Source organism: Triticum dicoccoides, chromosome 3A (assembly GCF_002162155.2).
Source record: "Triticum dicoccoides isolate Atlit2015 ecotype Zavitan chromosome 3A, WEW_v2.0, whole genome shotgun sequence".
NCBI classification, from domain to species: domain Eukaryota; kingdom Viridiplantae; phylum Streptophyta; class Magnoliopsida; order Poales; family Poaceae; genus Triticum; species Triticum dicoccoides.
In genome coordinates, this window is record NC_041384.1 from 610731693 (window position 1) to 610754805 (window position 23113).

The 23113-nt window shown below is 47.2% G+C and overlaps 2 protein-coding genes and 3 pseudogenes across 2 annotated transcripts; all 5 read left to right on the forward strand.

The window, feature by feature from the left end:
• The first annotated feature begins 5244 nt into the window (after positions 1-5244).
• Positions 5245-10115, forward strand: LOC119272302 (protein HESO1-like). The gene is made up of 8 exons (XM_037553815.1): positions 5245-5413; positions 6772-6931; positions 7508-8117; positions 8205-8300; positions 8399-8459; positions 8551-8681; positions 9206-9325; positions 9415-10115. Exons 5-8 carry the CDS (start codon positions 8426-8428, stop codon positions 9766-9768), a joined length of 639 nt encoding a protein of 212 aa, XP_037409712.1. The 5' UTR covers positions 5245-5413; positions 6772-6931; positions 7508-8117; positions 8205-8300; positions 8399-8425; the 3' UTR covers positions 9769-10115.
• A 1357-nt stretch (positions 10116-11472) lies between these two features.
• LOC119272661 lies at positions 11473-13016 on the forward strand. Its single transcript, XM_037554105.1, has 3 exons — positions 11473-11707; positions 11944-12628; positions 12704-13016. Exons 1-3 carry the CDS (start codon positions 11473-11475, stop codon positions 12924-12926), a joined length of 1143 nt encoding a protein of 380 aa, XP_037410002.1. The 3' UTR covers positions 12927-13016.
• A 703-nt stretch (positions 13017-13719) lies between these two features.
• On the forward strand, positions 13720-14684 carry LOC119272663 (annotated as a pseudogene).
• Positions 14685-14935: 251 nt separating this feature from the next.
• On the forward strand, positions 14936-15900 carry LOC119272664 (annotated as a pseudogene).
• A 3198-nt stretch (positions 15901-19098) lies between these two features.
• Positions 19099-21540, forward strand: LOC119272665 (annotated as a pseudogene).
• Positions 21541-23113: the final 1573 nt, after the last annotated feature.

Below are 23113 nucleotides of genomic sequence, written 5' to 3' on the forward strand. Positions count from 1 at the left end.
TACTGATGACTGGCGTGGTTGTGTGGGCTCGTGCGAATAACCTGGGCATTGGAGGTTCGAATCATCCTGGCGCTGTTTTTGGAGGTTCGAATCATCCTGGCGCTGTTTTAGCGTGGAAAATTTTGTTTCGGCCTTTTTTGCATGATTACATAAATGCAATGGGGTTTTTTGTGAAAAAATATGCCATGTGTGCATCTGACAGGAGGGTCCCATCGGTCAGTTTCAGCGTCAATACATGCTTATACGGAGTTTAGACCATTCTGCAGCCGCGCGGCCGAGAGTTGGTACTGACATGTAAAAATCACGAAAGTTGCTATCAATCTGCATGTAATGCCCCAGATGTGGTATTTCATGCAATTAACTCCTAGGGCAAAGACATAGCCGCGATGAGGATGACGCGGTTGTACGCCGGCGGGGGCTTGGAAGGCGGTGATCAGGATCTTGTCGATGCCCTAGTCGGAGGTGAGGACGTCGCCCCTCCTGGCAAAGGGGAGGCGGGCGCGAAAGCAGAGGAGGCGGCCCTGGAGGAGATGGAAGAGGGCGAGCAAGAAGGCAGTGTAGCCGGGCTCGAGAACTTTGAAGAGAGACAACGAGGGGTCGGCGGTGTGGGGCACGAGGTGTGGCGGCTGGAGCACGAGCATCTTGCCTTCGAAGAAGAACTGGCCAACTGGGGCAGGGCGCCCTCCCCCTTTCCGGCGACGAGGGAGCGGGTGATGAGGAGGGTGGAGGAGGCGCGCGGCAGTTGAAAACTTCAGCGTGACAATTGGCATGCGCGCGCCGCGGGATTTGTTTTTCTTTTTTCTTTTTTATGGTGTGTTGTGGGATTTGTTTTAGGGCGTGGCTAAGACTCAATCGACTAACTCAACCAAGTTTTAGTGGGCTGACATAATTGGCCTGTAGCCCAGCCCAATTTATTCCGCCCATCCAGTTTTGGGTTGCCCCTTCTGTTTTGTCTTTGTCTCTCTCTTTCTAACATAAAACCTAAATCTCCTTTTGGGAGCTCCTTCAAATATAGCGAGTGCACCGTCTCGCAGGAACAATTTGCCTTCCCGAGTAACGACCGGGCCGGCGCATATTCCTCATTTTTCAAAAATAATGTTTCAATGTCCAATGTTTTCATACACATTCTACATTTTTTATTTATATCTAAAAAGTTTTAAATACAAGTTTAACATTTATCATATATAGGATTAATATTCCTAAAATATATGTTTTGATGTCTACTTTTTTTGTACACATCATACTTTTTTTATACATCTTATACATTTTCATACATGTTTTAAATTTTATATATGCATGTTTAATATTTTCCAAATACATGATTAACATTTTGAAACATATATTGTTGGATATCAACTTCTTCTGTATACATTGTACATTTTTAATATGCATGTTTATAATTTTCCACATACATGATTAACATTTTTGGAAACTTACATTTTTTATGTCTACTTGTTTTCATACATATTGTACATTTTTCATATACATCAAAATCATTTTTACTACACACATTTAAAAAATCAAATGAATGATTTTTTTTTTAAAAATGCAAAGTGTTTTTTGTAATATATATATATTTAGAATAATTGGAAGTAAAAAATATGAAAAAACAGGAAAAATGAGGCATTGGCCTCCCACGCGCTGGGCCGGCCAAGTTAGGCAGGCGCCTGGTTGGGCGTGCTAATTGGACCGGCCCATTCATGAGCTCCATCCAGTCTCACGTCAAGCGAGACATAATTGAGACCAACTAATGAACGGTTACCCCTTGCGGGTCCCGTAAGGGTAACTTTTGTGGTATGAGAGCGCGTCAAGTGAAGCATCCACCAGCCGCCACGTGGCATGTTGGCGCTCCCTCTGAAATTTAACTTTTTTTATTGTTCTGTACACGTCTTCGGGTTTTAGATGTGTTTTTTTATGGCTTCTCAATTTTTGCGTGGTTATCCCTAGGTTTTTGAAGAAAAAAATTGGAAATAAAAATTATGCTTCCATGAGAAGCACATTGAAAAGGAAAAAATGTGCTTCGTCGAGAAGAACATATTTATAGTGAAAGCGTAGATTTACTTCCGCGAGAAGCACAACCTTAAAAAGGAAAAAAGAACGTGCTTCCATTAGAAGCACATATTTTCTTCCGTGAGCTATGCTTCTCAGAAGAAAAAAAGTGCTTTCACGAGAAGTACAACTGTGCTTCTCGAAAAAGAAATATAAAGCGAAAATGCAAGTGTGCTTCGTTTTTTTCTTCCTTTTTTTGTTATTCATTTTTTTCGATTTTCGTTCTTTTTACTAGTTTTTTGGTATTTGTTTTCCTTTTTTGGGCTTTTCATAAATAAATTCTAGCGAAATCTGTTAACATGGAATCTAGTTTAAAATATCTCGACACAAGAAATCCAACAGTGAAAACAGTTCAAAAGATAAAACATTTGGAATAAACAAATTAGAAAAAACACCCAGGTTGAGAAGGTGTGGGGAGTGACCTTTGCTCCATGGCTCGTTTTAGGTAGTCGATAAGAACGTCTATCCCTACTAAACACCCATCGTCAAAGGTCTAAAATAAGTTTAGCAAAATGCGAGCATCAATGTCAAGTTTAGGACTTTAACCCTGATGAGCTGGGATATTACTGTCCTTCCAACCATCCAATCACTATTTGGTTCGTGTTCATTTATTTTCCCAACGTGCTAGCTATTTCTTCCAACTTTGTATCTTTTTTAATTATAATTTACATGCTTTCCCTTTTTTTGTTTCTTAGAAAATGCTTAAGCATTTGTCAAGATGTGTGCCATGTATTGCACACTATTTGACAAACGAAATTGTGTGTAGTGAGTTCACCTGTCGCACAGCTTGTTTGGAAAATGTGTGAGATGAAATACACACAGTGCTACTTCAATCTTACGTACGTCTCGGCTCGTGCGTCTCGCGCGAGGCCGATCGGGATTTGATGCCTCCCGTCGGCGCCGCCGCAGATCTACTTCATCTTATGTGGTCTTAGGCCATGGAGGCGTGATGGATCTCGGCTCTTGCCGGTGGGAGGGCTCCTGTTTTGTTTTTTAAGGTTTATCTGTGTGTGTTTAGGGTTTGTGTTCTATTTAGTAAGACGAGATACGGCGGTTTTTTGAAGTTGGAATAAGGTTCTTCCCGTCTAGTCCTCGTTTTAATGATGCGTCTAGCATTATCGGAGGGCGTGTGGAGATGTGTCTTCGGCGGATCTTGCGGGATTCGGTCGGCATTTGTTTTCTGTGGATCCACATGGATCTGGCCTTCGTTAGTTTGTGTTCATGTGTCTGCAGATTGGATCCTTCTATTCTACGCTTCTCTTCATTGGCGGCGATTGCCGTTATGGTGCGTTGGTCATTTTGGGCCTTAGCACGACGACTTCCCGACTGTCTACTACAACAAGATTTGCCCGATTCTAGTGAGGGAGGGGCGATGATAGCGGCGCGCCTTCGGCCCGCTTCAGTATTTGTAGTCGTCGCTAGGTGGTTTATGGATCTGGATGTAATTTTTACTTCTAGTGTTTTTTGTACTGCTTTGAAAAATGATGAATAGATTGGAAATTTATCCCACAAAAAAAATACACACGGTGTTTTGTTACGTAAACTGTGTGTGATAATGTTTGCGTGATTCTATTATCAAAAATCGTGTATGATACAGTTTTCACGCTAATAACAAAATATTTGTGTATGCTATTGCAAAATGGATAAGAACAACCGTCGGTCCACACGCCTTCTCTTTACTGTGCAGGAAGGGCTAGGCATGGACTATACTGGTCTGATTCCTGCCGGTTCTCTTCGGCTCCTGCTTCCGTGCCGCCCATTTTTTGCCGATCACCATGTGTCTGTGCCACAATGGCACAATGCGCGCACCAATGCCTACTTTCACGCGCATCACCGAGGTTTGCCGACCAAGCACGTCAAGCGGTTGGTCAAAAAAATAATATAATTTCGCCATGCTATAAAACTCCCTTGCTCCATGTTCTCCCTCGTCGAGATCGTTGGCGCCGCAACAAAACCAATGGTTCCGCCACACCACAACTCATCGACTTGCGCGAGGGGTTGTTGCAGATGCTTGGTGTTGCTGCCACGTTGCTCGCGCATCGGGCACGATTGGCAAGTGCTCGCGCGCTGAGGCACCTACATCACCCACATCGCACATAACGCGACCGGTAGGGCCAAGGCGGTAGACGCCATTGTCAGCACAGGGGCCGTCGCGGCAGTCGCCGCCTCGGACGATGACGGTAGTGAAGGTGCCCTTCAGCTCGAGTCGGACATGTTGTTCGCCCTCGCTCAGTCCATCTAGGATGAGCGGCGCATATCATTAGGTAGAACAAATGGTAAATCTGTGTTTTCCATTAGATGGTATGAATTCCACTATTCTACAAGAAAAGAATGATAGGTACAAAGATTTTTGAGCGGGTGGTGAAGAAATACCATCACAAAAAGACAGAAAGCAACGGCTACTTTTGGAACTATAACTTTAAACCAACAAGCTCTGCTCGGAATGATCCCATATGGCAAGAGCACATAAAAGACAGAATAGATCAACAAGCGAAGAACACAATTTGTGGCAATGACAAGCCTACAAAAAGATTGGTAGAAGAGACCTATGAGGTTGCATGAACATAAGGAGCAAGAGTTAACCGAAGGAAGAAGAGGAACATAAACGAAGAACGTAAAGAAGTGAGATAAATTGTGTGGTAGAATGGGCCAACATGAATCATTATGTATGAAGTATCTATGCAAGATGGAGATATATACGGTCAGGTATTCAGAGTGTATCGATTTTGAGTCGGATTTTCAGAATAATGACAATGACAATGAAAAATGTGAACTGAGCGTATCTAGGATCCTCGTGTGAAACCAAGTCCTAAATTTGATATTGTTAGTCATATTGTTTTAAATTAATTTCAAGCCATTCGACGATATGCATTCAGTGGGAGGAAATGTTTCCATCGATGAAGGCACATGTGATGATTTTGTCAATTTTTTTACGGAGACGATTTTGTCAATCTCAATATGATGTGTCGGCTCAGTCTCTCTGATATGCTCATGAGGTGTGTGCGCACGTTGTGTAGGTGCGTCAGTGTTAAAAAAAAGACAATGAAAAGCATATGAAAATCCTTTATTTCAAAATGGGTCCCAAAAGCCCGGTACCCAGCACGCAAAATCAGGTCTCCTCCGTGTGGCTCATTGAAGAAGTGGACTGTGGTCGCTTCGCAGTCCGGCTTCTCCACAATAAAGAAACTACTCTGACGCGGCTCTGCCAAACAAGCGACGCGATGATCTCGCCCCTCCTTCCTCCCATTCCCACTCCACCTCCGCGAACCTAGCTCCGCCGCAGTCGCATTCATCTGCCGCCTCCTCGTAGCCGCCGCCGGCCCGTCGCCTCACAGGACTCCCGTCCATACGCAACCTTATCTAGGTAAACCCCTGGCCTCTCCGGTTTAGTCCGTACATCGGGTTTATCGCTGCTTAATCCGTCGGCGGGTTCCCTTGATCGCCGAGTTAGGGTTTACCGGCCGCCGACAAAGCGCACACCGTGGGGCCGTGCGTTGTTTGACGGCCGAAATACGGCGCCCCGCTCTTCTGGCCTCTGACGAGGCGATGCATCTTAATTCGAGTTCGAGGGTTTTGTGAGATTTTGGGGGCGGCTCTGGTTGCTTGCCGGCCACCGCGCCATTTCCGGCGCTTGCTTACAACTTTGACCCGGCCGTGGTACTACGTGTGGTGCGTACTGTGGAGGCGGTTGTGTGATATATGATGGGATCTTTTATTAACAAATTATAATCTCTGAACAGGGGGGAAATACGTCCTTACCAACCAAATTACTCGTGGCACCGGGGAAATGTGCTATTCAGTACGTTTGGTTTGGATTTGATCTGCTAACATTCATAGTCGCATCGTCTTGTTGCATTGCACGAATAAATGTTGACGGAAGGTGTCGACAAGATTAGTTATAGCTGCAATTTTCTTATGTGCAAGTTCTCGGTTTCAGGTCTGCCTTGCCTCAAGTCTCAACATGTTCTATTTTTAGGAAGAGACAAAATATGTTTGGCTTCCTCAATCCCTCAGAGCAATTATCCTGACCAAGAAACCTTTAGAGAATACTTCATGGAGAAAATAGCTTCATGCTTTCATTTACATTCTGTTGAGAGCAAATATGTGCAAATGAAAACCAGGGCAAACATCCTCCTTCATATAACTGATAAGCTTTGATGATGTTTGAATAGTCCTAAGTGGTGTATTGGAAGCTGCAGAAGGCTTACACCTTTGATGGCGAGCAGCCGAATGTCCAACGCTTGACGCCTCACATCGAAACTGAAGCACGTATGTGCTACAGTCTGCTTGGCGGGACTTCTAGCCGTACTTCCCTAAGGGGCAACTGCAATCAGTGGCAGGGCCACCTCCAGGCAAACCTAGGCAGCTTCCCAGGCATGACTGGAGATCATCCGCTGAGAAGTGGTATGATCCAAGAGGTTGAAGATGGTGTTTTTTTGCAGAAGTTTACTCACCTAGCCACAGTCAGGCTTGCCCAGGCTCAAAGTCCGGCTGGCTCCGCCACAGAAATGCAGTGTCCGATTGTCAGTGGGTGTTGCCTATCCTTAATTTTTTACATAAACCTTTTCGTTCTATCAACACATCAAGACACGAGGCTTTTCTGCTTAGTTGAGAAAAGGATGTTCTTAATTTATATTTTGTCATATAAGATTTATAAAGCTTAGGCAATGCTATTTTGTACTCTTTTAACTTATTGATTATATATGTAACTTTGTTCTGCAGGGTTTCAGAATGGTTGAGCACGTCCAAAACTATGATGTGCTGGAGAAGTGTACAAAAGATATTCTCTCCATAATCAAGCCAACAGAGGACGATCGGAACAAACGACTGCATGCAATTCAGGAGATTGTGAATTCCATCTATTTAGTTGGTGGCTTAGGCGGTAACTTCTCAGTATCTGGTTACCACACAGCTCTTTTACATCACTTGGACACAGTCCTGATATCTATTAAGTGTGCAATGATAGAATTGTTTGACACAAAGCTTGGGTAGTACTTAAATAAATTAAACTATAGAAGGAAAATGTTTTCCTTTCTGGTAGACTACTTTAACGTAGACCCCCATCTGAACATTTTATTGTACCTTCCATTACTTGTATTACTCAAGGACCTGAAGGAAGGCTTTCCCCCTTAAAGGGACTATATAGGTTATGGGCTCTGCGTAACAGCTGCATTCTATGAGAACACTCATAAGTGACATGCTTCTAAATCCATAATCCTAAAAGCGGATAAGTCTGGTTTGTGCCAAATGTGAGTGCTGTAAGCGGAAGGCATTGGCTATTCAATGACTGTCATTACGGAAATTGCTCAAAACAGCATACACTTTTACTGTTGTTATTCTTTTCTTATACTATGCCTAGTGAGTCAGCGCATATGTTATTTAAAATTTTAGGAGGTGTTGAGAACTTATTAGCACTAAGTATGGTTTTCTTATATATTGTTCTGATTTCCCTTGGCAGATGCCGCTGTCAAACCTTTTGGATCCTTTCTATCAGAACTCTATGCAAAATCAGGCGATTTGGATGTATCAGTTGAGCTGCCAAATGTCTCAGGCTTCTCTACAAGCAAGGAAAAGAAGCAAAATCTCTTGAGAAAACTAATGAAAGCTTTACAAATTAGTGGTAACTTCTTTTAGATCCATGCACCTGTGATCATAATGAAAGATCTTGTACCCTAGTGATGTATACGTTTGATCAATCTATTCAAGACCACCCTCTTGATTTTTGGTTGCTTCAGATGTCCGGATCATTTTTCTGATACAATCATGTTCCGGGGTTGTTTGATTGAATGCAATACCTTTTGATGTCTTTACGGATGTACTTATTTAAATTTTGTGATCAATTTTGAAAGAACAATCTTATATTTAATTATATTTCCATACTTTATTTAAGTGTTGCTAGAGATGTGAACTTCATTCCTACTGCAAGAGTTCCAGTCCTTCAATATGTGAGCAACCACTTTGGCATTTCCTGTGATATATCCATCAATAACTACCCTGGTCGAATTAAATCCAAAGTGTTGTACTGGATCAATACCTTAGACAGCCGCTTTGGTGATTTGGTTTTATTGGTAAGCTCTTTGTATCCAAGAGATAGTTTTCTGTTTCTACAATTTCTTAGTTATAAGCCTGAGTTTAACACCATATTTCTCTTGCAGGTCAAGGAATGGGCAAAAGCTCAAAACATTAATGATCCAAAAAATGGAACCCTGAACTCCTATTCACTTTGCTTACTTGTCCTTTTTCATTTTCAGGTACTTTTTTTTTTACTTTGGAAGCCACCTATTTCTTATTTATAGTTTTATCAAACTCAGCAGCTTATCTCTCGCGCTCTTTACCTTGCATTTTGCAGACATGCAAGCCTGCAATTTTACCACCTATGAAAGAGTTTTTTGATTTTAACATTCTAGGAGGTGAGGCGAAATTGGCTTGTTTGTGAGACTAATGATTGTCTGGTGTACTGCGTATTAGTGCTGGTAATTTACCCCTTATGTTCACATGCAGAAATTGGGCCTTATAATGAAAAAATTGTTGATGAGATCTGTGCCACAAATATAGCAAAATTTCGACGCCAGAACATAGGGCAAAGAAATCAGAGCTCTCTGTCTCATCTCCTTGCAACCTTTTTTGAGAAGGTAATTGAACATATTGTCCAGTACACTGTTCTTATGTGGTGTAGTTAAGTTTGTTCAAATGCAGGATCCTTACTGGGTTATAACTTATAAGTCTGATTAGGCCAGCCTATATAGTTAACCTTTTTGGCAACTACGTACAATTTTGTGGGCAAATCAGTTAATCACTCACCTAATCAAAATTAGTTTCCTTTTGTTAGCTCAAGATATTTTCACTTGAAAGCACATTTGAGTTTCAGGTGAAGTGCACTATTTGCTGTATGTATATGCAGTACTGTAATGAAATTTGGTAATCCCTCCGTTCATTTTTGTAAGTCGTTTCAGACAACTCAAAATAGGTTGTTTTGCACATTGTCTGAAATGTCTTCAAGGTCTTATAGAAGTGAACAGAAGGAGTAGTATGTATAATTTTCATTCGGAAAAGACATAACATGGACTATGCCAAAATGCATTGTACTACTACTGTAGCATTATCATAACCTCTGAGATAAACAAATGTATTGATGCCCATTCAACTGTATATGCAGTACTGTTTGCAGTTTGGGCGTATTGTTGTCCATTCTAGTGAGGTTGTATCCACTTACACGGGTCGGCTCCTGCGAAAACAAGGCGGCCTATACTGGATGACCAAATCTTACTGCTTGTTTGTAAGTATTTCCTTCGTTAGTACATTTAGTGGCTATATTCAAAGCGTTAAAAGTTTTGGCCTCAAGTTGACCAAACCTTTTTTGCCTAGGTTGAAGATCCATTTCAGAGACCTGATAATGCAGCTAGAACAGTTGATGTGCCAGAGCTTCAGCGTATTGTTAGAGCCTTCGAACATGCTAAAAGTACAATCTCCTCCAGTAGGCTGGCCGGCCGGAATGAATTGCTTTCGCTGCTGTGCACACCTGAAGTTGGTTCAAAACTAGGTGCGAGAGGCACGGCAAACCGTTACGCAAATCCTGCGACGACTTCAGATCGTCAAGCTAATGTGCATGATGTGACTGCAATGTTTGATGGGCTTTGGCGTGGACGTCTCCACAATGGTTCCGCATCCAGCTCGCGATCCCAAGCATCATCCAGCAGGACAGCAGGGCAATATCGGTAGCAAGCCAACGATATCCACCGACAGGTAGTCCCAGGGTAGCAGCAGATGATCTTTCAGCTTTTCTACCAGTAGTGTGTACCAAGTATGTTTAATTAGTAAGCTTTTGCCCGACGATCTGCATCCTTTTATGTTACTTGACCTAGTTCCCAGCCGGCCTCATGTGCTTGAGCCCGTGGTCATGTGGATTGTAGGATCCAAAACTTGTAGTTTCGGTTGACAGAACCTTCTTTGAAATTCCTCGCTATGCGTGCAAGTGCTATGAATTCAAAGAAGACGAGGAGGACCATGTATGTACTATGTAGTCATGCAGTCATGCTTTTGCTTTGTAGCACCCTGTACTAAGCTTACGTACAGATTGTCACCAAGGTATGGAACAACGGAAAGACACGAGGCTTCCAGACTGACGAGACCACCACAGCCAATGAGGCTTCTTCTAGTTAGTTGGCCTTCGGTATTTACCTAGTCCTGAATATAGGCATCTTTCTGAACTGGTTGCAAACGATTGTCAGAAATATAACCTGTCTGACAGTACAATTATAGCTGATACTTTTTTTTTCTTTTTGAGAAGTTACGGCTGATACAGTTGAACCTATACTGGACATGCCCCTGGAGGATCCCACTGGGATGACTCAATTGGCAATCGTCGCGGTGGCAAGAAGTATAGTCCCAGAAAGCCATAGACAATGGCAGGTGGAGCAGTTTCTGCCACGATGGGTGGATCTTAGTGATTCCAGGGTTTCAATATGGACTTTGTTGAAGGCGAGCGACCACCTGAGTCATGTACGCAGGGCATACTCAAAATCCGTGGAGGCGTCCGAGCCTATGATCGCGTCCTAGCTAACAACGAGAAGCCCGGCTGCCGCTTCGTTAGATTTCAGCATAGCGCCGATCGGTGCGTCTCAAGTCTCAACAGGCAGCTCGCAACTGTAGTTATTACATTCTTTATGGCCAGAAATGGAGATGGAGCCACCTCGCAACGTCGTAAGTTTACGTCCATCCAGACTTCTCGTTCAAACCTCACCTCCCCCTAACGAACGCCAACATAGAAAAACCTTCTTTTGTCCAGTGTCAACTATGCAGAGCCGGGGTGAACAACGGCGGAGACAGCAGGGGACCAGCTAGGGCCAAGGCCCGGGCCAACATGTCAAAAAAAAAAAAAATTAGAGCAGCGATTTTTTGTTTCAGAAGTTATGTGTTATGCTGTTCTGGGCCTTGTGGCCCTCCCTAACCGATGAGCAACAGCAAACTTGGCACAATGAATCCTGTACAAGGCTTGACTTTTCTCTAGTGTTATTCTATCCTAAAAGCTAATCCCAAACACAAAGAGGCAAAGCCACCGCCGGCTCCCAGCCACACGTGATTCCTCTTCCCACCTTTCCCTTTCCTTGGTCCCCTGTGGTCCAGCCTTTGCTCTGCTCATCCATGGAGACAAACCACTAGCCCCCAAATCTCCTAAATCTTTCTAGTTGCTCTCTCCTGAGCTGCTGCAGCGCCGCCGGCCGGCTGGACGGCCAACGGCTCATCTTTCTTCAAGCTGCTGCAAGCACACAAGAAGAGGTATATATTCTTGATTTGAGATCCCTCTTTCTCTGTCGCTCAGATCTGAAATTTGTTCTATAATTTTTGTTTGGCTTTTCAATTCTCTAAAGTGGATAGTCTTATAGTGGTCTGTGTTCAATTTTTCTAGGGTAATCAGTTGTCTCCATGGCCAAAAATAAAAGAAAGCATGCAACACTGCATTCTTTTTTTGAGAAGAAAAGAAGAACTGATGTTCCAGAACAAATTATTTTGGTTGATGCCCCTCCCTTGGTAGATGAAGAAGAACAAGTGGATGAACAAGAACAAATAGAAGAAACTCCAATATCAACAACACCACCTCAGGTTATGAGAGGGAGGGGCAATGATGATTCTGCTATTTTGGTGGTAGAAAGAGAACCAGGTCTGCGGTGCCAAATTTCAGATTATCCTCCTAACGATCAAGAAAAAGCTCGAATGGCATATATAAAGCATGGGGCATATCATTTTAAAATGGATGAGTATCCTCCCGATGAGTCGGTGACCCATCCACGCAAGTTTCAATATCATTGGTTTAAGAGCTTCCCTTGGTTAGAATATTCACCGGATAAAGATGCAGTCTACTGTTTTTGGTACTTAAAAGCATTGCAACTGCTAAAGGATCTGGTACTTCACCTTCCGCACGAGCAAAGGCTTCTGGTGCTGTTAAGTTGATGATGTCTTTTGACTTCATATTTATTCTGCATGTCATGAAAGAACTTATGGGAATCACGGACATGCTATGCAAAAAGTTGCAACAAAAGTCTCAAGATATTGTGAATGCCATGGATGATGTTAAGACTACCAAAATGTTGATCCAGGAGCTAAGAGATAATGGTTGGAACAAGCTTAAAGCTGACGTGCTTTCATTCTGTACCAAACATGGAGTTCAAACACCACATTTCAGTGAGTTATATGTGGATTTCATTAATTCTCGTGCGGAGGATGAGACTACAGTTGAGCACCATTATCGCTGTGACATTTTCATGGTTGCTGTTGATCAGCAAGCACAAGAGCTGAATTGTAGATTCAACAAACAAGCTACAGAGCTTCTCATCCTGTGTACTTCCTTGGACCCAAAAGATTCATTCCGTTCATTTAACATTGATAATATATGTTCTCTGGCTTCAAAGTTCTATCCTGCTGATTTTAAAGAACAAGAAATGAATAATCTAAGATGTCAGTTACGACATTACGAGAATGTTGTACCCACAAGCCCAAAGTTTCAGAATTTGACAACTATATCAGAACTTTGTCAACGACTTGCATCTAGTGGAAAATCAGATGAATATTACTTGATTGACAGGTATCTAATGTTCTCTGTTCCTGTATTGGTTGATTTATTCATTGCTAAAAGGTCTAACTACTTCTTAATGTACAGACTCATTCGGCTTGTTCTTACTTTACCGGTTTCAACGGCAACTACAGAACGTGCATTTTCTGCCATGAAACTTGTGAAGACAAGGCTTCGGAATAAAATGGAAGATGGATTTCTAAGGGACTGCTTGCTAATTTATATTGAAAAGGAGATTGCTGTTGGAATATCAACAGATGCAATTATAGATGAGTTCGATGAACCACCACGTCGAGTGCCATTTAGTTGAAGGCTTGGAGCAAGTTAGTTTCTCTATCTTCTATTATCTAGATTTTTCTTTTGTGTGATGTACCATTGAAAAATTGCATATCCTTTTGTATCAACGGTGAATGGTGGTGTAATCAATGAAAAATATCATGCTATTACATCTGCCTCACTGTTTTTTTGTTTAAAAATTTGTACGAAAGTGTTGCTGCCTTCAGTCGGCCCGTGTTATACATTTTTCCTGGCTCCGCCACTTGGGGTGAAGGAAGAATTAGTGCGTGCCAAGACGATCGAAGGCCGAGCTAGCGCGAACGAAGACGAAGACAGAATCAACGCTCTCCCCGACGACATTCTTCTCCAGATCCTCGACCACCTTGATCTGCGCACGGAGATTCAGGCCAGCGTGCTCTCTAGATGGTGGAGGCACCTCCCTCAACCCTCATCAGCTGTCTTGTCTGCTCATGAACGTGGCCGACTTTTTTTGCATAGCATAGCATGCGTATCATTTTATCTACTACCCCTATAAAAGCACGAGAGGGCGGAGAACCAAATCATCCTATCCGTTGAAACTTGCAATCTGATGGTCCAAATGGCTCCAATCTATCAAACGTGTTTTACACTTTAATTACCCACCAATGCCACTCCACGTTTCCACTAACCCACCGATCCCACGCTAATCCATCCGTACCCCTTCGTCGTCCTAGAATACATGAGCACGATGCCACGATCCACATGCCATCCCTCCCCTATTGCTGCCGCCAACCGCTCGGAGGGTCACCGATCACCGCTCCTCCACTCTGCCGCCCCGCCACCGCCCCATGCCGTCGCCACACCCCTATGAGCGCTCGCATCTGCTTAAGCGTGGGTCGTGGTCTCGCCGCCAGCCGATTCTCCGCTGGGCCGAGGCTTAATCTGCTTAAGAGTGGGTTGCGGGAGGTGTGTCTCCGTCCGAGTGACTGCACCGCCGAGGCAGCAGCGGTCGTCCAGGCCGCCACCTAGGAACCACGGCCCTTCTCCGCAGACCCGCCAGCATGGGCTGCCGCCCAGGCTCCACGACGACGACGACGGAGAACAAGGTACGCCAGGGAGGCGAGGCCCTGCTGGCGCACCCAGTCGCCACCACCAGGGCCGCGGGCCGCCGAGAGGCTTAGCCGAGCGGCCGCCGTCCAGGGAGCAATCCAGACGCGCGCCGCCGGCAGGCATGGCCCGCTCGCCCGACGCTCTGCGGCTGGATGAGAATTTCGACGATGAGGCAGGGTATAGGGACTATGACAACGAGGAGGCTGAGGGGGAGGGGGAGGTTCACTGGGGGAAAATGGTCGGGCGACGCCATGCCCAAGCCACCCGTTGGCTTCGTCCTTGACGACCATGGCCAGTGCATCGCTCCCGCCTCCAAGCGCATCGTCACCCTCGTCAGGTGCTCCACATCCAGTTTTCTCCTAGCTAGCAGTTCATACTTGAAATGCATTATCCAAGTTCATCTTGCAAATTTGTGCAGATTGATGACGCGAACAATAGTCCATTGGAGTGCATAATCGGGAGGGTGTTCAGCAGTACGTAGGATCATGAGTGCTTTCTTCTCTGCCCGGTCGACTGTGATTAACCACACTCTACAAATTAGTTGCAAACTTGCAGTGTTCATAAGTGATTTCCCTCTCCTATGATTACTTATTTCGTGCCTGTGCAGGTGCTCAAGAGCACAAACTTCAGTGGCTGGATCGCTATATCTACTACCCCTATAAAAGCACGAGAGGGCGGAGAACCAAATCATCCTATCCGTTGAAACTTGCAATCTCATGGTCCAAATGGATTCAATCTATCAAACGTGTTTTACACTTTAATTACCCACCAATGCCACTCCACGTTTCCACTAACCCACCGATCCCACGCTAATCCATCCGTACCCCTTCGTCGTCCTAGAATACATGAGCACGATGCCACGATCCACATGCCATCCCTCCCCTATTGCTGCCGCCAACCGCTCGGAGGGTCACCGATCACCGCTCCTCCACTCCGCCGCCCCGCCACCGCCCCATGTCGTCGCCACACCCCTATGAGCGCTCGCATCTGCTTAAGCGTGGGTCGCGGTCTCGCCGCCAGCCGATTCTCCGCTGGGCCGAGTCTTAATTTGCTTAAGAGTGGGTTGCGGGAGGTGTGTCTCCGTCCGAGTGACTGCACCGCCAAGGCAGCAGCGGTCGTCAAGGCCGCCACCCAGGAACCACGGCCCTCCTCCGCAGACCCGCCAGCATTGGCTGCCGCCCAGGCTCCACGACGACGACGGCGAAGAACAAGGTACGCCAGGGAGGCGAGGCCCTGCTGGGGCACCCAGTCGCCACCACCAGGGCCGCGGGCCGCCGAGAGGCTTAGCCGAGCGGCCGCCGTCCAGGGAGCAATCCAGACGCGCGCCGCCGGCAGGCATGCCCGCTCGCCCGACGCTCTGCGGCTGGATGAGAATTTCGACGATGAGGCAGGGTATAGGGACTATGACAACGAGGAGGCTGAGGGGGAGGGGGAGGTTCACTGGGGGGAACATGGTCGGGCGACGCCATACCCAAGCCACCCGCTGGCTTCGTCCTTGACGACCATGGCCAGTGCATCGCTCCCGCCTCCAAGCGCATCATCACCCTCGTCAGGTGCTCCACATCCAGTTTTCTCCTAGCTAGCAGTTCATACTTGAAATGCATTATCCAAGTTCATCTTGCAAATTTGTGCAGATTGATGACGCGAACAATAGTCCATTGGAGTGCATAATCGGGAGGGTGTTCAGCAGTACGTAGGATCATGAGTGCTTTCTTCTCTGCCCGGTCGACTGTGATTAACCACACTCTACAAATTAGTTGCAAACTTGCAGTGTTCATTAGTGATTTCCCTCTCCTATGATTACTTATTTCGTGCCTGTGCAGGTGCTCAAGAGCACAAACTTCAGTGGCTGGATCGCTGTATCTACTACCCCTATAAAAGCACGAGAGGGCGGAGAACCAAATCATCCTATCCGTTGAAACTTGCAATCTGATGGTACAAATGGCTCCAATCTATCAAACGTGTTTTACACTTTAATTACCCACCAATGCCACTCCATGTTTCCACTAACCCACCGATCCCACGCTAATCCATCTGTACCCCTTCGTCGTCCTAGAATACATGAGCACGATGCCACGATCCACATGCCATCCCTCCCCTATTGCTGCCGCCAACCGCTCGGAGGGTCACCGATCACCGCTCCTCCACTCCGCCGCCCCGCCACCGCCCCATGTCGTCGCCACACCCCTATGAGCGCTCGCATCTGCTTAAGCGTGGGTCGCGGTCTCGCCGCCAGCCGATTCTCCGCTGGGCCGAGTCTTAATCTGCTTAAGAGTGGGTTGCGGGAGGTGTGTCTCCGTCCGAGTGACTGCACCGCCAAGGCAGCAGCGGTCGTCAAGGCCGCCACCCAGGAACCACGGCCCTCCTCCGCAGACCCGCCAGCATGGGCTGCCGCCCAGGCTCCACGACGACGACGGCGAAGAACAAGGTACGCCAGGGAGGCGAGGCCCTGCTGGGGCACCCAGTCGCCACCACCAGGGCCGCGGGCCGCCGAGAGGCTTAGCCGAGCGGCCGCCGTCCAGGGAGCAATCCAGACGCGCGCCGCCGGCAGGCATGCCCGCTCGCCCGACGCTCTGCGGCTGGATGAGAATTTCGACGATGAGGCAGGGTATAGGGACTATGACAACGAGGAGGCTGAGGGGGAGGGGGAGGTTCACTGGGGGGAACATGGTCGGGCGACGCCATACCCAAGCCACCCGCTGGCTTCGTCCTTGACGACCATGGCCAGTGCATCGCTCCCGCCTCCAAGCGCATCATCACCCTCGTCAGGTGCTCCACATCCAGTTTTCTCCTAGCTAGCAGTTCATACTTGAAATGCATTATCCAAGTTCATCTTGCAAATTTGTGCAGATTGATGACGCGAACAATAGTCCATTGGAGTGCATAATCGGGAGGGTGTTCAGCAGTACGTAGGATCATGAGTGCTTTCTTCTCTGCCCGGTCGACTGTGATTAACCACACTCTACAAATTAGTTGCAAACTTGCAGTGTTCATTAGTGATTTCCCTCTCCTATGATTACTTATTTCGTGCCTGTGCAGGTGCTCAAGAGCACAAACTTCAGTGGCTGGATCGCTGTATCTACTACCCCTATAAAAGCACGAGAGGGCGGAGAACCAAATCATCCTATCCGTTGAAACTTGCAATCTGATGGTACAAATGGCTCCAATCTATCAAACGTGTTTTACACTTTAATTACCCACCAATGCCACTCCACGTTTCCACTAACCCACCGATCCCACGCTAATCCATCTGTACCCCTTCGTCGTCCTAGAATACATGAGCACGATGCCACGATCCACATGCCATCCCTCCCCTATTGCTGCCGCCAACCGCTCGGAGGGTCACCGATCACCGCTCCTCCACTCCGCCGCCCCGCCACCGCCCCATGCTGTCGCCACACCCCTATGAGCGCTCGCATCTACTTAAGCGTGGGTCGCGGTCTCGCCGCCAGCCGATTCTCCGCTGGGCCGAGGCTTAATCTGCTTAAGAGTGGGTTGCGGGAGGTGTGTCTCCGTCCGAGTGACTGCACCGCCGAGGCAGCAGCGGTCGTCCAGGCCGCCACCCAGGAACCACGGCCCTCCTCCGCAGACCCGCCAGCATGGGCTGCCGCCCAGGCTCCACGACGACGACGGCAAAGAACAAGGTACGCCAGGGAGGCGAGGCCCTGCTGGGGCACCCAGTCGCCACCACCAGGGCCGCGGGCCGCCGAGAGGCTTAGCCGAGCGGCCGTCGTCCAGGGAGCAATCCAGACGCGCGCCGCCAGCAGGCATGGCCCGCTCGCCCGACGCTCTGCGGCTGGATGAGAATTTCGACGATGAGGCAGGGTATAGGTTCTATGACAACGAGGAGGCTGAGGGGGAGGGGGAGGTTCACTGGGGGGAACATGGTCGGGCGACGCCATGCCCAAGCCACCCGCTGGCTTCGTCCTTGACGACCATGGCCAGTGCATCGCTCCCGCCTCCAAGCGCATTGTCACCCTCGTCAGGTGCTCCACATCTAGTTTTCTCCTAGCTAGCAGTTCATACTTGAAATGCATTATCCAAGTTCATCTTGCAAATTTGTGCAGATTGATGACGCGAACAATAGTCCATTGGAGTGCATAATCGGGAGGGTGTTCAGCAGTACGTAGGATCATGAGTGCTTTCTTCTCTGCCCGGTCGACTGTGATTAACCACACTCTACAAATTCGTTGCAAACTTGCAATGTTCATTAGTGATTTCCCTCTCCTATGATTACTTATTTCATGCCTGTGCAGGTGCTCAAGAGCACAAACTTCAGTGGCTGGATCGCTGTATCTACTACCCCTATAAAAGCACGAGAGGGCGGAGAACCAAATCATCCTATCCGTTGAAACTTGCAATCTGATGGTCCAAATGGCTCCAATCTATCAAACGTGTTTTACACTTTAATTACCCACCAATGCCACTCCACGTTTCCACTAACCCACCGATCCCACGCTAATCCATCCGTACCCCTTCGTCGTCCTAGAATACATGAGCACGATGCCACGATCCACATGCCATCCCTCCCCTATTGCTGCCGCCAACCGCTCGGAGGGTCACCGATCACCGCTCCTCCACTCCGCCGCCCCGCCACCGCCCCATGCCGTCGCCACACCCCTATGAGCGCTCGCATCTGCTTAAGCGTGGGTCGCGGTCTCGCCGCCAGCCGATTCTCCGCTGGGCCGAGTCTTAATCTGCTTAAGAGTGGGTTGCGGGAGGTGTGTCTCCGTCCGAGTGACTGCCCCGCCGAGGCAGCAGCGGTCGTCCAGGCCGCTACCCAGGAACCACGGCCCTCCTCCGTAGACCCGTCAGCATGGGCTGCCGCCCAGGCTCCACGACGACGACGGCGAAGAACAAGGTACGCCAGGGAGGCGAGGCCCTGCTGGCGCACCCAGTCGCCACCACCAGGGTCACGGGCCGCCGAGAGGCTTAGCCGAGCGACCGCCGTCCAGGGAGCAATCCAGACGCGCGCCGCCGGCAGGCATGGCCCGCTCGCCCGACGCTCTGCGGCTGGATGAGAATTTCGACGATGAGGCAGGGTATAGGGACTATGACAACGAGGAGGCTGAGGGGAAGGGGGAGGTTCACTGGGGGGAACATGGTCGGGCGACGCCATGCCCAAGCCACCCGCTGGCTTCGTCCTTGACGACCATGGCCAGTGCATCGCTCCCGCCTCCAAGCGCATCGCCACCCTCGTCAGGTGCTCCACATCCAGTTTTCTCCTAGCTAGCAGTTCATACTTGAAATGCATTATCCAAGTTCATCTTGCAAATTTGTGCAGATTGATGACGCGAACAATAGTCCATTGGAGTGCATAATCGGGAGGGTGTTCAGCAGTACGTAGGATCATGAGTGCTTTCTTCTCTGCCCAGTCGACTGTGATTAACCACACTCTACAAATTAGTTGCAAACTTGCAATGTTCATTAGTGATTTCCCTCTCCTATAATTACTTATTTCGTGCCTGTGCAGGTGCTCAAGAGCACAAACTTCAGTGGCTGGATCGCTGTATCTACTACCCCTATAAAAGCACGAGAGGGCGGAGAACCAAATCATCCTATCCGTTGAAACTTGCAATCTGATGGTCCAAATGGCTCCAATCTATCAAACGTATTTTACACTTTAATTACCCACCAATGCCACTCCACGTTTCCACTAACCCACCGATCCCGCGCTAATCCATCCGTACCCCTTCGTCGTCCTAGAATACATGAGCACGATGCCACGATCCACATGCCATCCCTCCCCTATTGCTGCCGCCAACCGCTCGGAGGGTCACCGATCACCGCTCCTCCACTCCGCCGCCCCGCCACCGCCCCATGCCGTCGCCACACCCCTATGAGCGCTCGCATCTGCTTAAGCGTGGGTCGCGGTCTCGCCGCCAGCCGATTCAACGCTGGGCCGAGGCTTAATCTGCTTAAGAGTGGGTTGCGGGAGGTGTGTCTCCGTCCGAGTGACTGCACCGCCGAGGCAGCAGCGGTCGTCCAGGCCGCCACCCAGGAACCACGGCCCTCCTCCGCAGACCCGCCAGCATGGGCTGCCGCCCAGGCTCCACGACGACGACGGCGAAGAACAAGGTACGCCAGGGAGGCGAGGCCCTGCTGGCGCACCCAGTCGCCACCACCAGGGCCGCGGGCCGCCGAGAGGCTTAGCCGAGCGGCCGCCGTCCAGGGAGCAATCCAGACGCGCGCCGCCGGCAGGCATGGCCCGCTCGCCCGACGCTCTGCGGCTGGATGAGAATTTCGACGATGAGGCAGGGTATAAGGACTATGACAACGAGGAGGCTGAGGGGGAGGGGGAGATTCGCTGGGGGGGAGGACATGGTCGGGCGACGCCATGCCCAAGCCACCCGCTGGCTTCGTCCTTGATGACCATGGCCAGTGCATCGCTCCCGCCTCCAAGCGCATCGTCACCCTCGTCAGGTGCTCCACATTCAATTATCTCCTAGCTAGCAGTTCATACTTGAAATGCATTATCCAAGTTCATCTTGCAAATTTGTGCAGATTGATGACGCGAACAATAGTCCATTGGAGTGCATAATCGGGAGGGTGTTCAGCAGTACGTAGGATCATGAGTGCTTTCTTCTCTGCCCGGTCGACTGTGATTAACCACACTCTACAAATTAGTTGCAAACTTGCAATGTTCATTAGTGATTTCCCTCTCCTATGATTACTTATTTCGTGCCTGTGCAGGTGCTCAAGAGCACAAACTTCAGTGGCTGGATCGCTGTATGTCACTAACTACATACATTACTCATTTATAGTTCAAACATGGTTTCAATTGATGCTAGAAATATTTATTTCGGACAATGCAATTGATGTGTGTTTGTAGCTAGGTTGCCTCTCTTGGGTGATATGATTTTTTTTGCGGTTTCTCATAAACTGCAGTGTGTTATGCAGATGGAAAAAGCATTCAGGTTCTGCATCCTGCCCAGCAGGTTATTTGTTATGACACAAGAACTTTATTATGGTTTTTGATAAAAGAAATATGGACTTCGAAATAGCTTGAAGGTTATCGATTATATGTAGCAAGGCCATTTGATTAAGTTGGCTCTTTCTTGACACCATTTTCTATGCAACTATTTGAATACATATTTTCCAAAACAAAGTACATAAGTGTGTTTGGGTGTGGCCCAGATTAAACATCTCACATTTTGTTTCAGAAATCATCTCTACTTAAGTCCAAGAGGTCACCAGGTGAAGGGATGGATAAACTATTAGGTTGCATTAATTTGGAGCTATGAAACTGGTAAAAGGATTATAGTTGCTGCAACTCCTAGGGTCAAGGTTTGTTCCACATTTCTATAATTTTATTTATATTTGTACTAATTTATCACATATCATGCATCTTTTCTCCTTTAGACTAATTATTACAGTAGAATATATTGGCCAATAGACTGCCATTCTCACCTTTGGTATTGCATCTTTTTTCTTGACAGCCTGTTACATTGGAACTTGGTGAAGATGTCGTATTTGAGTATGTTGACATTGACAAAAGGTACATGCTGAATGCTGAGACATATATACGTTGTGTGAGGCAGAGGTTAAATGCTCTGTAAATAAAGAGAGACAACAAGGATTGGTGAGTTTATGATCCCACTTTCGTACTGTTTTTATACAAAAACAACAATGAGCGGCATATGTACTTCTCATCCAATTAGTTTTCTAGCACGTAAATGTAACTATTTCTTCATGCACATGAGAAAGACAAATATTAGTTCCTACATGTTTGAGGATATGTATAACCATACTATGGAATGCAGTTGTGCCGAGGAGGAACGAGGATGAGAGATGTGTCTTGCTAGACATATTAGCAAATTCTTAATTCATTTGATTACATTCATGAGTATTATTCTATTCCAACATACGGGCTTTGTTCAGTGCATATACAGATATACTATCTTATAGAAATATGTTGTTCAAGGATGAAGAGGTGGATAAGTTTGTGGCTTTACTTACTGAATGTCCAGATCTGTCTTGCTTCTCAGTCAAGGCCTACATTTAGAGTATACATATTCATATGTAAGTGATTTAAGGTCAATTACCTCCCCCTGTTGTAATGCTCATCATCTTAATTCAGACATTGTTATATATATGCACCATGGTTCACAGACTATACTTTTTTCCGTAGGGCCTATGCAAATCCATTTGGAACAGTGTTACTATTTTACATTTTGCTACAAAAAGTTGTGTGCTGCAGGTGTCTATACACGGGAACCAAAGAAGGCAACTCGGCAGTTTCTCCCTGCCCTAATCAAGATTCACAATGATAGGAGGGCACAGAGATCATGCTGCCATGGAATCCATCCATTTTCATTGCCTTGCTGCTTTCTAGCTTGTTTCTTGATATTCAATAGCCATATACCTTTAGGACTTGGGATGCGATTTCACATGCATCGCGTAGCTGATGCTTTTGCCGGTTCATGATGAGCTATTTTTGTGTAAAGCTGCTATTGGCCGTGGAAAGACTAGCTATGCATGGCTCAGTTTTATTGAGCTTAGATGAAAATTTGAGTGAACCGACTAAATTCATACAAAAAAGGGGCCAAGTACAACCCCAAATTAGAGACTAGATGGGATGCCCATCCTGGTCACTATTAGATTTTGTTATTTGTCATCTAAGAGCTACTATTAGACTTACAATCTCGAACGGCTACCTGTATTTTTTAATTTGTTTGTGGACCTGGAATGGCCATTATTTGGGCATAGGACATGCCAGCATGTTTTCTGAAAGTTGTAGGAGAGGCATGCTATTTAAAATGGATAGATTGCAAAAAAAAATTGTACCTCCATTGGTCAGGACCTGACCATGGAAGAATGAACAGTAAATGTTGTCAAATGAACTACATTGGTCCGGATCTCCACGTAATAAGTGTTATTCTTGCTGCACTGGCTCGGGCATCCGCATTGTCCGTCGACGGGTATGTATGGGCCGTCGCTTGGTACAGCCGCAGGGGAAATGGCTGGCCATTGAACTACATTGGTCAGGCCTGTAGGTAATGAGTAGCATGATTCATGTCTTATTTTGGTGATAAAGATATGATATCGATGCAGCCTGATGGTTTGCTGCGAGCAAAGCAATGCCGTTCTATGAGGGAGGCGAGCGGGCCGACGACAACTGTTGTGAGTCGG

Excerpts from the sequence above, each read along its gene's own strand:
- LOC119272661 (XM_037554105.1), top strand. The coding sequence starts at position 11,473 with ATGGCCAAAAATAAAAGAAAGCATGCAACACTGCATTCTTTTTTTGAG. Across the intron at positions 11,708-11,943 it reads GGTGGTAGAAAGAGAACCAG|GATCTGGTACTTCACCTTCC; the intron begins GTCTGCGGTGCC and ends CAACTGCTAAAG. Across the intron at positions 12,629-12,703 it reads GAATATTACTTGATTGACAG|ACTCATTCGGCTTGTTCTTA; the intron begins GTATCTAATGTT and ends CTTAATGTACAG.
- LOC119272302 (XM_037553815.1), top strand. The coding sequence starts at position 8,426 with ATGAAAGAGTTTTTTGATTTTAACATTCTAGGAG. Across the intron at positions 8,682-9,205 it reads TTGCAACCTTTTTTGAGAAG|TACTGTTTGCAGTTTGGGCG; the intron begins GTAATTGAACAT and ends CTGTATATGCAG. Across the intron at positions 9,326-9,414 it reads CCAAATCTTACTGCTTGTTT|GTTGAAGATCCATTTCAGAG; the intron begins GTAAGTATTTCC and ends TTTTTTGCCTAG.